Source organism: Botryllus schlosseri, chromosome 6, assembly GCF_051294905.1.
Source record: "Botryllus schlosseri isolate E-star chromosome 6, Bs_hap1, whole genome shotgun sequence".
Taxonomy (NCBI): domain Eukaryota; kingdom Metazoa; phylum Chordata; class Ascidiacea; order Stolidobranchia; family Styelidae; genus Botryllus; species Botryllus schlosseri.
Window position 1 is genome coordinate 28,762,562 of NC_137241.1, and position 11,874 is coordinate 28,774,435.

Genomic DNA, 11,874 nt, shown 5'->3' on the forward strand with positions numbered 1-11,874 from the left:
TCACTTTTCAGAACAGTTGGCCTTAAACGGCTATTTTGGAGCAGTTACATTGCCCTGACGAGATTTTATTTTGTGTTTTCGGAATTAGTACATCAATAGCTTACGGTAAAGACCAGATGCATCAAATTTGGACGCATGGATCGCCAGCTCTAGGGCTACAAAGTTTGCTGCTTTTAGTCGGCTCTGCAGTACGTTTGTCGGTGCATTCATCCGTGACTCACATCTTGCACATCTATCCGTTGGTTGGCAGTCTACAATACAATTTCAGATCACGATGCTGCATCATTACTTCGTCTGGCCAAATAACCAGACCACTGGATATTATATAACGTCTTATCTGACAAAGTGCGGTTTCGTTTTCACTCCTCATCCTAATTTCTACGTCCCTCGATAAAAATAATATTATTTCTTTAATTATATACTATATACGCAAATCCAACACATGCATATATTATAATACTTTTTCAACGACATACTGCACCCTATCCTTAATCCTAACCCATTGGAAATTAGGTAAATAACATTTTACATTTCCAATTACGTGAGCCATAATTACCGAGCATACAAAACACGCTTATATTACGTCACAATGACATCTTACATAGCATACTATGTAGTATGTACGCACATAAACGCATTTATTACTACACATACGCACATAAACGCATTTATTACTACACAATCTGAACTATACTTGAATTGTTGTTAAATACGACGCTACGGTTGTCAAGGAGCACGGTTGAATTTATGATTATTCAATTACATGTTCAACAGCAGCAATTGTAATTGTAATGTAATTGAAGCATGCAAGGAGTAATTGTAATTGTAATTTGATATTTTTAGCATGGAGTAATTGTAATTGTAATGTAATTGAAACATGCATGAAAGTAATTGTAATTGTAATTGAATTAAAATGAAATAATGTAATTGATCCAACTCTGCTGCATATCATGCACGCCACACCGAGTGAGAGATAATACCCGCTTTAGTTCGTCTCGATGATGTATATACGATGTCATTGGTTTGCCTTTGACCGTGGAAATACAAGAAACCTCGATATCTGTTGATCAGAGGAATAGAGAGAGAGAGAGTGAGAGAGAGAGCCTTCATTTTCATCAAACCAAAATACATAACACACGGCAGTGGTGGTGGTACAGAAAATATGCATGCACAGTATTCGGTATTAGATAGGAATGATCGATAAGACCGTGAATGTCATCTAGTCTGATCACACCAGCATCAAACAGGTACACTTGACTCTAAACAGTCTGGCTGTAAAAAATGTTACGGTAGTTAAAAAAAAATAAAAGAAAAATTAAACGATGGTAGCAAATGGTCAATGAAGCAATGTCTTGGACTTTGCCTCCTGCAATTAGCATGAGTCATGCTTAATCATATGCAATATACTTTAGCGCAGATGATATCGATTAAAGGTTCAGACGTGAAAATTCGAGCTGCGAATTCAGTGGTAATACGTAATACAACGCAACAGGTAAATTGATAAAAGCGGTTGGTTTACTGCCGCTGATCTGTGATTACGCCATGTGAACAGTAATTTTCGCTAGATGGCGTGTTGTCAACACGATCAGACGCCAAAATAAAACAGCCCAGTGAACTCGAAGTTTCATTATTCATTATCATTAGTATATACAGAGCTACGGGCCTAGCAGACAGAGAAGAAGATATATTGCTGCATCAAAAACACCAATTCGAATGGAAATTTTGGCCATATGCTTTGTCAATGGGTTATTACTCGCCAACAACTTCCTTCTTTCTCTGAATATGTGCAAATACCGTATAGTATTTGGTATACCGGATAGGGAATAACCGAAAAGAAATTAAAAGTTATGTCTGATCGTATCTGGAGTTAGTACAATAGCTCTTGAACTCTTTGAGTCGCTCTCTCTCTGACGACAGTGAAAATTTTCTCGCCCCTCTCGTCGTCAAATCCAAAACATTACCCAGATCAATGATGGTGTTTGCAGCCGCAGAGGATCGTTTTTAATAGCTTTGTGTTACTTCAAGGGCATATAGCCATGGTTTGGGCCAATATGGAATCGGTGTCTCGTGCACACCAAAGATTCTACTGACTACACACAGGTGTGACGCTGAGAACCGTCTTGGCACACCAACGATATTACGCTGAACGTACGGGGATTCCAACCCGAGGTTTGGGGGTATTCAGCTGGCTATATATCAGTGGTTCCCACAAACTATATTTTTCCAAGTACCAAAGTATCTTAAGTATTCATCATGCAGGCTATATGCTGATGTTTTTGAACTACTATAAGTTATAGAGTTACCAGACTGAACCAAATATGTGGATATTGTATTTCTATATATTTCACCGGTCTACAATTTGAAACCTGCTTGGAGCTTGTGAGCAATTGAGCACATCTCTTAGCCCACAAAATGGAAATAGTGGTTGTTTTCGGCAATAAGTTGTGCGTGGCAGAAAGGTTTCTTGCATATATATAATAATTAAGTAATAAAACGGAAAGTTGCGTGCGACGTTGCCACCAATTTCGTTCAGGCTTAGCCCGTATATCGCTAGGTCTTAAGCAACTTGATTTTCTATTCTGCTTAGTATTAAGCTTACTTACAATGCCTAGTATTGGAGAAGATGATCCACTTGTAGAGAATGAGATAAATTTTAGTAAATCGTAAGTTGATTGGATATATTTTGCCCTTCAGTCTGGTATTCTTGAAAATACTCTACATTTCAGGAGAGGAAAACCCTATCTTCAATTTGACAATGCCATCTTTGAAGATGACGATTTGAGCGATGTAGAGCAGCCCGATCAATCGCTAAATCTGTCAGTTAAAGAGCAAGTCTACCCGGGGAGGAAGCTGATGATTTTGGAAGCGATATGTCTCATTGGTGAATATTTGCAGGTACGTTTCTTGAGATTCAATATATGCGGTATAACATCTTAAATATAAATTCTTGCGTTTATTGACTGCAGTATTTCGCACTGGTATTTTCACTGTCGCTACGGTGGACATGGCCGTTAGACTGGACCAGAGCGACATCTTTCTTTTTTTTCTTCAACCTGGACATGTGGGAGTTTGTCAAAGTTGTCAGTGGCGCGTGGCAATCTTCGAGAGACTATTTGGTGCCATCGTCCGATGTGCCGTTTGATTTCAGGTCAGTCGTATTCCGTTTTATTCAAGTCCAACTTCAATCATTTTCGTAACTTGCTCTTTAGTGTTCGTAGTTTGGAATATACCTTGTCAATTTCTAGTTCAAGTCCAGGCTGGAAACAGTGGTTGTTTTCGGCAATTGAAGTGTGCATCACAGAAGATTTAAATCAAATACATTTGGTGTGGTTTCGTCATTAGGGCTGGGCATAACCAAGGGCTTGAGTGATTCGATTCTAAGGACGGAGATAATAAAGTTGGATTAGCAATAAAGTCGATTATCGCGTTCGTCAGGATTTATCAACCCAGGATTAAGGAAACCGGTTCATCGCAACGCATAAAGTTAGTGTTAATCTCATGATTTAACAAACCGGAACAAACTATAGATAGTTAGTTGAAGTTGTCTATAAAAAATGTGTACGGTACCATTCCTACGCACAAATATTTCCGATAATGGCCGTGCCAATTGTCTCCAGGTAATGGCTTCACTAAACAGTCAATGAATTAAGTAGCCGCCATTGCAGAGCGATATCAATATTCTTTAATTTCTTAGCTGTACTGTACGAATTGGACATGACTATAATTTCGCGATGATGATAATTCGACCTGTCACAGTGGCAGTATCGCTGTCAGCAGGCTGCTGTTTCGTTCATCAAATTGACAACTGATAGCCAATAACGCGCTTTCGCATTATGATGCAACAGATAACGCCACTTGATTGAAAACTCGGGACACCTCGACTAACCATCGTGCATAGCCTTTTCCAACTTCATGCGTCGCGATTAGCAGTATTTAATCACACGATTAGCATTCTTCCGGATCAGCTAACTTTATTATCGCCGCCTAAAATGCGTCCCGATTAACAGTTTTAATCACATGATTAGCGTTCTCCTGGATCAGCTCACTTTATCACCTCCGCCCTTAATCGAGCATTACGCGTTGAGTCGGCTATAAACTGTTGTGGCGTCATGACTCTCTGAAAGACGCGGAAACTTTAAATATATAGCTTACCTTTTATGCTGCCGCAAAGAATACACGCCGGTTCTACATTACATTGAAAAAAAAAAATCTACTATTTCATTGCACTTGCGACATTGCCGTGGGTTGATCACTACTTCACAGATATGTCATGGCCAGTTGTCCACTAATGTGCCTAGCTTAGGTACTACATGATTTGTATGCTGCGATACGACCAATCGAGGTTTTAGGGCTTCTACTGTTGAAAATACTATCGAATAATATACTTTTCGTTGATAAATTCACTCTTAGTGGCATGGAGCGTATAACTTCAGTACTCGAAAGAATCATCTCCTCCTACTAGACTCGATTCAGATTGGAGTACTCGAATCATTTGTGCCCAACCCTAGTTGTCACTAATTACACGTAGGGTCCGTTTTGTGTAACACTCCAGTCCCCTAGCTACATAAAAGGCATAAATACATCATTACAATGTATTTTCAGGTGGTGGATAGTGTCCTGGTACGCCTGTCTTTTTTTGATCGTAGTCGGTTTTATTGTTGGCGACCGGTACCTAAAGAAAAGGGAGATAACGCAAGGAATTGCTGTTGGAAACATACTGCCGAAAATTGCAATGTGCTTGGCACAAGTTAGTTTGTTATTAAATTATACTTTGTATTTGAACCTCACGCAAATATTTTTGGTCTGTAGATTCTCGCTTTGCCACTTGGGGTACAGCTCGGAAAAGTGTTTTGGTGTAACACGTCGACTGGCGTATGGAATGTAGCCAACGATGTGGTATGCTGGTCCGGGCAGCATATCATATTTGTGGTGATAACTCTAGTGATCATGATGGTATTTTATCCACTGTATGCGTTCTGGCTGTACCTAAGGATAAAATCTCAGGTAAAGGGTTTTTGGATTCTATTAAGCGTTGCTTTTAGCAGTAATTAGATGTGCAAAACAGAATTATCTTGGGTTGTAACCAAGGCACAAGGTTCCGAGTCGATTATACTTTTACGGTTGTGACTCGAGTCCAAGTCTCTGTCTTCCCTGTTCCGTTCCAAGTCATATTCAACCAACTTTTCACAACTTGCGTGATATCGAATAGGCCTACCTCACATTCATAATACAGTCATTTTCCTCACTATTAACAGTTTCTGTCCGTATTTTTCAAGTACCTGTACTGATAGATGAAATACCAATAATGTAGTTACTTTACTATTCTTCGAAGTGATAATGAAATGCCTGTTTTGGCCGTCCGAGTCTCGAGTAATGTGACTTGGTAGAGTTGTGCGCAAGGAATCGAGCGCAAGTCGAGTCAACACACAAATTGACTTAACAAATGACTTGTTCAAGTCGAGTCACTAAAATATCTCCACTCGAGTGACATTATCCATCAATGGCTATTGAAAAACTTTGATGCCCATTCACTAATTTTCTAGGTGATAACTTTCAGTCAGTCCAAGCATGAAGCTTTTCTGCAATTGAAGGATTGCGAATATAGATTTGGTTTACACAAGGCCTGGACTGCGAGACTTTTTATTGTGTTTGCGTCGTATCGAAGACGCTGGGTATATGCTCGGCCCATCGGACATTTGCTGAAATTCTTCACAATCTGCATGTATGCGGGACTTTTCAACTTCAGGTGAGATTTTAACATTGCTTGCAAAGCGCATAAATAATGAACTTGTCTTCAACTTGGTTAGCATGTTCATTTTTCACGTTTTGCTGCTTACAAGTGACAGTAACAGGAATATTCATGCAAAACTTATTTGTATAGATTCTTCGTTTTTCCTTCATCCGCTCATCACATGTAATTATCTACTCGCAACTAGATGAAAAAAGTCTAGTCATATTTAGTTTTGACAACGGATATCCTGAATGCATGATTTGAGTCATCCAAGAAAACTTGACAATTCAAACAGCCAGCAATACAAGGACCACACAAATATTCTTTTCCTTTGTATAAATAACAGTGTCCATGTTCCGTGCAGGAGCTGGAGTCAGTTGTTTGAAAAATAGCTGCGGCTCCGGTGCATTTCATATGATACCATTTGACTGGTATTGGCTGGCCCTGGTTACAATTAGTTAACTCAGCCTTGCATCATTTTCCTAACTAAAATCATAGTCTTCATATCATATCTTCCCTTTCTTACATTGTTACTTTGCTTGTTATTGAAATGCTAACTGAGGTTAAATATTAAGTATTCTACTATTGATGTAATTTAGAAAGCAATGATGTGCAAACTTTACATATTTACATTGCAGGTTGCCTCAGATTTGTGTGATTGGATTCATGTTCTTTGTGATGACCTTTTGTTCCTGGATTCCAAGAGTTTACAGAGTGAGTATATCATCATTCTAAAATCACTAAGACACAAAGAGAAATCTGTTGGAACTCGCTGATGAAATTGACAATGTGCCCAGATTTTAGTCGCTGCACTTGAGATCTATTTTGCAATGTTATGGATTTATAAATATTATAGAGTTACAATATTTTGGAAATCTGATAAGAGGGCACTTTTTCAAAATTTTCAGACTTGCAAAACCGGAGGAAAATCCTGAAAAAATGGTAAATTTTTCCCACTTCGTGGTCGGTTGACTAAGAAAGAAAAGGTCAACTGTTCGGCCCAGCTCCCGAAATACCCGCCGCAGCGTTACTTCAGTGCTGATTTACTGTATCTAGTCAAATTTTGCCATCTATATAACCGAAATTCTCAAAAAAGAGGACAAAATCTCAAAAAAGAGGACATTTGGGCGTCCTCCGCGCTATGCTACACGACATAACATAATAAGCATCGTGCCCAACGCTACTAAATGTATATTCAATTCGAATCCTTACAGGGGTCTAGCCCGTCTAGGTAAAACAAAATGATAACACGGTTTATTTGGAGTTTGATGCCTAGAAGCAAAGCATGCATATGATTTAGAGATAAATATTTTGTGGTCAGGTCAGATCAGGTAGCTAAATTTGTGGTGCTGGGACATGTGACAGTTGTATACTTGGCATGTGATGAGCATGTATAATGTATATACTCTTTATTGCAGGTAAAATGCTACAATTTTCTGTCAATGTGGTGTTGGCTTATTCTCTTCATCAATGCAGTAGTTGGAATGTTCCTGAACATAAGCACTCTGGAAAGTGCATTCACCACACCGATCTACGTACAGGTAAGTTTAAAATTGATGCGGCGTAGCATTTCATCTAATCATATTGTTACCATAAAAGGTTGAGTTGATAGTAATCAACGTGTCGTGGCTCGTGATTGTACTCCTGTGGATCGTTTACGTTGTGCTGAGGGCGAAAGGCGTTATTTATGCCGCGGAACCGGTATGGCCTACTATGCTAACAAAAGGTGTCAAGAAACTTCCCAAAAGTACTCTCAGGTAGTTGAATTCTGTCTACATTATTATTTTATATGTTCCAGTCAGAGTTAATACCATCGATTATTCGAAATGTCATGCCGGCGACGTCATATTTGGTGATACGATTGTTGATATCCAATGTTCTTTCCAATTCTCTACTAGTTGCAGGCGATAACCCCTGATGATGTGCTATCCGAAAATATTTGGGTTTATTTCAATATGAATATATCGGTTAATATTTGTTATTACATCAGAGGTGAGGGTCATTACTTCTACTATTTCAAAGTATTCAAGTCATTTCGTCTACTTGCACTACTTACTCTAGTGGTTATGTTTTTAAACTACTTCTACTTCTACTTGATCTGTTTTTAAGCTCAACTACTTAGTTTATACACTCTGGATTTTGAAAACGAGGCAGTTGTTTTGGGATAGGCCTGAATCACATTAATGTGTGGAATCGTCGTAAGAAATAGCGTTACAGTAACTGCCAAATATGATTATGAAGATTACAGCTATTGTAGTGCATTGTCATTATTCATTTTGCATTAGCCGCAAGGGTTTGTAATTTCAAAAGTTGACACCACTGATTAACTGCCATATGCATGCGACCAAATCTTATTTGAAAAACCATTTACTTTGGTACTTCCTGACATTTCATTTTCTAGTTTCACTTGAAGTAAGGAAGTCTAGGAATTCGCTACTTGTACAGTTTTACTTGTAATTGAGTAGCAACGCTGACTACTTTGTACGATATTCAAGTCTGTCTATGAATTGGAAAAACGTAATAAAATATGCCGCAACAATCTACACGTCTCCTGTCAAGTAGTAGTACTGACTTGTGCTTTTGTGACAGATACATGACATCGGCCTTGGAGGGAAGACTTGCGATCCAGAAAACAGCGAAAGTGCCAGCACTGCTCGCCCCTGTTCATGAGCTGACCCACCATATTCACGTCATGAATGCTCTCGCCAGGGAAGCTGAGTAAGTGAAAGTGATTTATTGGTGTTGGAAGTGTAATGGGATTTCATGAAACCCTCTCCTTCACTTATGAATAGCGTAGTGGTTTTTAACCTTTACTAGCCTGGCGAACCCGTCAATGATTTTCACCTGGTTACAAAGTCTGCCGCCATTCACATATAATACATTACCATAGAATACTGGTGTGCAGAATCAACTGTGCATTCACAACAGTGTTACATGAATAAAACCATTACAACATGATTTTCACACAAAACTAAAGGATTATAATGAATAATCACTGCAAATCTTTGTGACTTCTATTTGAGTCGGATGTGTGTCTTGACCTCCAGCTAACCCCAGAGGTTCGTTTGAGCCCTGGTTAAGGTCCACTGCTCTGCATGAACTTCTGAGGCTGAATTAGGAGTCGTCTTGAGCAGACACTACATCGTTTCTCTTGCCAAATGAGCCAATGACTTTGGACTGAACTCTTCAGATACGTGAACGATCCTCTGAAATCTTCACTACGCGATGTCTTGGATGAGTTGATCGACTTGCACACCAGGGTGGCGCCACAGTCACTTTTTTCGGAGTCTTTGAAGCCCACTGTACACTCAACTGTGAAAGAACTGCTGAAAGTAAGTTCTAATTTTGGTTGTCCGCCTATGATGATTGACTTACGCAAAATCTAAAAAACTCCATGTTTATTTATTGTTGCATTGGTGGAACCCATGTCTATGCTGTCGGAGACCGTTGCATCAACTCACTATGAGTTCCATGTAGTGCCAAGTGCATCTTTTTGGTCAAGTTTTTCTCAGTTTCTTTACAGCTAATTACATCATTTATTTGAGCGGTGTATGTGTAAATAAATTCAGGACTGTAGGTGATTAAACTTGATACAACCAAATATTCCAAGGTTCTGCCGCAATTCTCTCAACGTCTCAAGCAACGAGAATTCGACTTTATCTTGACTTCCCCCTCTCGTCGACGGATACTCCTCAAGTTATTCGTGATATCGTGCTTTCTATCCAAACGACGCGACCGCGAGGACCCCACCGGGGGCGACACGGGCAGGGGAGGAAAGGAGAGGGTGTTAAGGGGGCTGTGGAGACGGGATTCTCAGCAAAGTAGCGATTGTGTTTCTGATGAAGGGTTTGGCGGCGATGATATCATACCGTATGATGTGGAAGAGGAAGATGAAGATGTTTTGTATTCTGTGGGAGGTAGGGTTTGATCGGACTTCTTAGAAATTGGAACTGATACGATTGTTTATATGCAATGTTCTTTACAATTCTTCACAATTTGCTGACGATTACCAATGACGAGTGTCAGCCGAAAATATTCGGGTTTATATCAATATCAATATACATTCATTTTTTTATTTAGTTTGTTTTATGTTGTATATATGGTTTTATGGAAAGCACGGTTGTTCCGTGTGCGCTAGGGTTATTCAAAGAGAACTTATTTTCATAAAATTTTACTGGATAATCGATAAACATCTTGCGTTGGCTAAAAAAAACGCTGCACGCCTAATTTGGGTAATTGCGGCGTGTAGAAGTGAGGTCTATTCAGTTGGAAGATTTTAAAATTATTTATAATGTACTGATTTATTTTCTTCAAATTTTACTGTCAATCCCATGAAATTAGTAAGTTGTTTGAAAATAACAATGCATAACGAATTTGGCTCAATTCAAACGTCCAGAGGTGAAGTTATTGAAGTACAAAATTTCGGATTTTGGAAGTTTTCTAGATTATTATTAATTATAGAACTAGCCACTACTATGATTTCAAATCCAAAATTTTGAACACCAATAACTTAGCTTCCATTCCACCTGTCGGAATTGAGCCAGATTGGCTGTGTACCGTTTCGTTTTTGCAAACTTTACGATTTTGTGGGATTGCCCGTAAAATTCGAAAAAAAATGTAACTCCAATTTCTACGTTTCTACAGGTTAACAGTGTGCCAAATTTGGTGTGCAGTGTGTTTTTTGCCAACCTGACAATTTTATCCAGTCGATACTCCAGCAGAAGTAAAAGTGGCGTAAATTCACACTCAAGTAGAAGTAGCAATTCTCAAGTAAAATTGACTAGACCTAGGTTTCCTAAAAATGAAATCTGTTAAGCACAAGTGGAAGTGGTATTACGTCATAACTACTTGAGTAAGTGGTGAAAGCGGGCAGAACCTACTTGAGTACCCCAAAAAGTAGAAATAATTTGTTACTGAATGACTGCTTTTGAATATATGTTACAATTTCGCAAGAACATGTCGTCATATGGCCATATTTTTCAGATGGAAATCCAGATTCTGTCATCGTCTCTCCCACCCCACCCAGTGTGGGAAGGTGAGTATGATTGCTTCATGTAGCCTATATTGTAGATTATATATGACTGTCGATATGACTTGACTGACCCAAAATGACTGATCATTTTGCATTTAACAGTTCAGCGTGAGTTGAGAATTTCTACAAAGGAGAAGATTATTATGCACTTGCTTTTTTTAAATTTTGTATCCATTCATCATATATATGTCGCACTTTGATTTTTCACGTTACTTTTAGACTTCTGCCACGCGATTGCGCAATGCAGTTTGGAAGAGCACGGCGCACGCTCTAGTCTTGCTAGTTACGATCGGTCCAGTAATATATTATGCATGACCTCGACTTTATTGCCGCATCAACGATACACTGTCGCTGTGGAATGAAAGTAGCGATGTCCGTTTTACACATATTGAGAAAAACAACTTGAAAGTTATTATTTTCTTTCGGCCGTTATCTTGGGTAAGATTAAATTTGAAACAATGTGATAAACATTAACATGGTCAAGAAATGGCTGAAAAAATAACACTTTTACTTCTATGCGTTTGAAAAAGGGATTTCGAAATTTGAATAATGGACATAAAGTACTTTGATTCCACCGTGACGACACATAGTTGGGAACTAGTTCATATTTTGCTACCGAGTACAATATTCCTGTGTATCTCAATATGAATATCTTACTCAATTGTATATTGAAGCTCTGCAAAGTATCTCTTGAAATGTTTAGTAACGACACGTTTGTAAGAGGGAGAGAGAGAGAGATATCAGATGTATTATCGCATGCACCATCGAGATGCTTTGACGATGGAGATGTGATACAACCTTTAAGTAGGGTCATCTAGTCTGTACCACCGTGCTTTTCTCCATGCTATCCTTGGATGATGAGCGCCTAGCAGGATAGCCGCGGACACCAGTTTTCGAGTCTTTGGTCTGACACGGCCGGGGATTGAACCCGCGACATACCGATCGACAGGCTGGACGCATAACCATTACACTATCTCGCATTACGAGTGCTGGAGCATAACGAAAGCTTTATCCAATGGTTTACAATGCCATTGATCACTTTCCGGCTACAGCAGGGTTCCATATTATGGGATCGGAAAAGTAGGAGACTTTCAGTTTTTACATATCATAC

At 39.0% G+C, this 11,874-nt stretch overlaps 1 protein-coding gene across 1 annotated transcript; it reads left to right on the forward strand.

Annotated features, from left to right (window-relative positions):
* Nucleotides 1–2,527: 2,527 nt before the first annotated feature.
* LOC145441997 (uncharacterized) lies at nucleotides 2,528–11,429 on the forward strand. Its single transcript, XM_080319966.1, has 14 exons — nucleotides 2,528–2,663; nucleotides 2,727–2,895; nucleotides 2,967–3,148; nucleotides 4,603–4,747; nucleotides 4,810–5,004; nucleotides 5,544–5,746; nucleotides 6,370–6,445; nucleotides 7,150–7,272; nucleotides 7,331–7,488; nucleotides 8,321–8,449; nucleotides 8,922–9,063; nucleotides 9,342–9,648; nucleotides 10,715–10,766; nucleotides 10,866–11,429. The coding sequence occupies exons 1-14, from the start codon at nucleotides 2,605–2,607 to the stop codon at nucleotides 10,873–10,875; spliced, it is 1,950 nt and encodes a 649-aa protein (XP_080176092.1). The 5' UTR covers nucleotides 2,528–2,604; the 3' UTR covers nucleotides 10,876–11,429.
* The last annotated feature ends 445 nt before the right edge of the window (nucleotides 11,430–11,874 follow it).

Coding starts and splice junctions, on each gene's coding strand:
- LOC145441997 (XM_080319966.1), top strand. CDS start 2,605: ATGCCTAGTATTGGAGAAGATGATCCACTTGTAGAGAATGAGATAAAT. Junction 5,747..6,369: donor GCGGGACTTTTCAACTTCAG/GTGAGATTTTAA, acceptor TTTACATTGCAG/GTTGCCTCAGATTTGTGTGA. Junction 6,446..7,149: donor GGATTCCAAGAGTTTACAGA/GTGAGTATATCA, acceptor TCTTTATTGCAG/GTAAAATGCTACAATTTTCT.